The sequence below is a fragment of the Austrofundulus limnaeus genome, unplaced genomic scaffold (genome assembly GCF_001266775.1).
Source record: "Austrofundulus limnaeus strain Quisiro unplaced genomic scaffold, Austrofundulus_limnaeus-1.0 Scaffold389, whole genome shotgun sequence".
NCBI classification, from domain to species: domain Eukaryota; kingdom Metazoa; phylum Chordata; class Actinopteri; order Cyprinodontiformes; family Rivulidae; genus Austrofundulus; species Austrofundulus limnaeus.
The window spans coordinates 73,559-76,867 of NW_013952791.1; the positions used below are offsets into that span (position 1 = coordinate 73,559).

The following is a 3,309-nucleotide window of genomic DNA, read 5'->3' on the forward strand; positions in this document are numbered from 1 at the left end:
TTGTCACAAAAAAATTGACATTAACAAAAAAATTTTTAACACATTTATTGGTTTGTCAACACATGCTTCACAAYACATTCACATTTTTTATATACAAAATATGGAATCGAGTTATACAAGTTATGATTTTGTGTCGTTAAACATTATATTATTAATTTGAAGTCTGACAAGAACATTTTGAATACATTAACTTGTTGCATGTGGATCATACACAATGAAACAACAAAATTATAAAAATCTTTTGTCAGTCTCTACTTCAAACGTTTAAAACACAGTCTGTACACAAGAGTTTGATGAAGTCCAAGAGCTTCCCRTACTGTTGGTTCCCAATCCTGATCCTCAAGTACCCCTATCCAGCATGTTTTACTTGTTTCCCTGCTATTCATCAGGTCTTCAGAAGATTGTTAATCACTCATTCATTCAAACMAGGTGTGTCAAATCAGAGAAATATCTAAAAATCACTGCTCTAAATGTTGACCAACACCTCAAGAGCTTCCCTGAGTTTGATGAGACATTTTCARAATATAATATTGACTCAGTTTTGTGTTTTTAGTACTGCCTCTGGAAGCCATTGATTCTTTCATTTGTAAATAATAAATCAGATAACATGTATTAAAGCAGTGATTCTAAACCCTTGTCCTCAAGGACTCCTTTCCTGCATGTTTAGATGTTTCCCTGATTTGACACATCTGGTTTGAGWGAATGRGTGATTAACAATCTTMKGAAGACCTGCTGMATAGCAGGGAAACWARTAAAACATGCTGGATAGGGGTACTCGAGGAGCAGGATTGGGAACCACTGCGTTTAGGAGTTCAGGAGCACTTCAAAGAGACTGCCGACTGAATGCATGCGGTAAAAGATGCCAAAAGGAAGACCCACGTTCACAATAGTAGCCCACGTGTTGAACTGATAGAACTCGGTTTCAGCGTCGTGGTCAAACTGGGGACGAGCACCAAATGCGGGCATCACCCACAGCTGTGGAAGACACAAACAAAACGTTTAGTATTCAGTCAGTCTGAAACATTGAGTTTAAGGGAGTGACGGTGAAAAATACTCACAATGACATTGCCCAGCAGCAGAAAGGCACAGACCTCCCTCAGCACCCGCCGCTTCCACAACAGTCTGTGGTGGTTCTCCGCCGTCCCACCGTGGCTCTGTGCTTCAGCGTCGGGTTCGGCTTTTTTCTCCGTGTCTGTTTTTTCAAGGTTGCCCCCATCTTTGCTTGTTTTTGTCACATATGGATTTACCACCGCTTCATGGAAGGGCTCTCTGTGCAGGCCTTCAATTATGAAACAATCCTGCAGGCCAAGCTGGACCACCATGACCAAACCCCAGGTCAGGTTGAGCCTGTTCAGGTAGCTGTTGGCTCCGGTTGCTACCATTGCAACGATGGAGAAGTAGCTGATGATGAACTGGCCCAGCGAGGATCCCACCAGCAGCCCTACGTCCAGGCTGCGGATGGGGTTCTTCTCTGTGCTGTGCTCCCTGTGTTCTACCCTGAAGATGGCACAGCCGACAATGGTGCAGAGCGACATCGATGTCACAATGACTATATTCATGACAAAGTGCATCATAACTGCATTGTCTCTGCCCTCCTGGTCGTTGTAGTTGGTATTCATTTCAATTTCATACAAAGTGAATGTCGCCAGGCCTGCGACCACCATGACTAGCCCCATAACTGGACCAACMAAGATGTTCCTGAGACTAAATTTGGTGTGGTGGCTGAATTCAGGTGAGACTCGCCCTACATTCTTCCACATAACGTAGGCCATGGCTGAAGCAAAGAGGCAGTACTCGATATTGAAGGGGTACAGGTAGTAGTAGACCGCCTTGAAGAGACTGCATGAAGTGTGGCTGCATTTACAGGAATCATCTCCATAACCATCTGTGAGACAGGAAACGGCACAAAAACAGTAAAGTGTTATTCTAGGGATACCCTAATGACTATTAGATGTATTTTTCCTTCTTGGTCTGTTTCAGTCACTTCTACTGATGTACAGGTCCCGTGTTGAGTGTTGCGTGACGTTAGTCGGGTGTTGGGGCACCGTTGTTTGGTGAAGAGACTCCTCAGTGACCTCAGCCATCCAAATAACCAGGTTTGTAGAGAGTGTGAGCATCAGGCCACAGCTGAAACAAGAAAAAACTAAAATTAAACTACAAAAAATAAATCACCAACAGTTCCTCCATCAGGGCACATCATCTAAAATTAGTGCTAACAACATTTTAAAAAGTGTTGCTTTTGACACTTAAGATTGAAAAATTTTTTTTTTGTTAAATCAGTTAATTTTGCAACAGAAATAGGGTTTGAGATAAAGCAAATAGAAAAAGTGGCTATTTCTGTTATATGGAAATAATGGGTTGTACATTTCATAAAGTAAAATATTTTAAAAATAAATTAATAAATATCCTAAATGCATTATAAGAAACATGTAGCCCAGGGCTATCCAACTGGCGGCCCGCGGACCGGATGTGGTGACCGAAGTTTAGCCCGCAAATTGGTTCATTCATCTCTTAAGCCCAAATCCCTGGTTTTCTACTTGAATAAGTAAGTTATTTTAGTTAGACATAGACATGTTTGGAATCAATAGAAATGTCAGAATCTTGGCTACAGGCTGGTAAAAACCATTTCAATGAACACCCAAGACAGACAAAACTGCAAGCAGTTGAAGATAAAACTATGAAAGTGAAAATAAAATTGGTTTAAAACTTTGGCAAGTCAGAGATGTCCAAATATTATTTGCGGTAAATAAGCGGCATAATGTGTTATTTTTGTTTTATTATCACTACTTTTATTACATAGGGTGCAGCAAAATAAACTATTTCAAAAGGTAACAGATCTTTATAAAACTTGGTTTATTTACATAATGACTTTAACTGCTGGACGTTCGGCCCCTCAGCTGTTGGCCTGCAGTAACTGTGGCCCCTGGAGCAATTTAGTTGAATAGCCCTGATTTAGCCTCTTTTTGCACTCAGTTGTGTAGCACACTCAGAGATCATAGGGACAAAACAGAATAAAAGAAAGATGGAATCACTCACCGTGAAAGGTTCCTCTGCAGCTGCACACAATCTTTTGAATGGATGCACAGAAAGTATGTCTGCAAGTTCAATAAATGGTTAGCTTAATATTCTGAAGCCATCATAAATGGATAATGTATTTCATGTATCCATTGTTTGTTTTTAGTCATACCTGTACAATAACAAAGACAAGTTGCACCACGGGGAATGCAACATTAACAGCGGGATCACAGTGGACATATCCCACATAGTTGGCTATCTTGAAAATATCCATGATGATGCTGAGGATTCCAA

General features: G+C 40.7%; 1 protein-coding gene across 1 annotated transcript; it reads right to left on the reverse strand.

Moving 5' to 3' along the window:
* Window positions 1-729: 729 nt before the first annotated feature.
* LOC106528562 (otopetrin-2) lies at window positions 730-3,298 on the reverse strand. Its single transcript, XM_014023767.1, has 5 exons — window positions 3,188-3,298; window positions 3,037-3,095; window positions 1,985-2,127; window positions 1,059-1,885; window positions 730-975 (listed from the first exon to the last, which is right to left on the reverse strand). The coding sequence occupies exons 1-5, from the start codon at window positions 3,287-3,289 to the stop codon at window positions 805-807; spliced, it is 1,302 nt and encodes a 433-aa protein (XP_013879221.1). The 5' UTR covers window positions 3,290-3,298; the 3' UTR covers window positions 730-804.
* Between the last annotated feature and the right edge of the window lie 11 nt (window positions 3,299-3,309).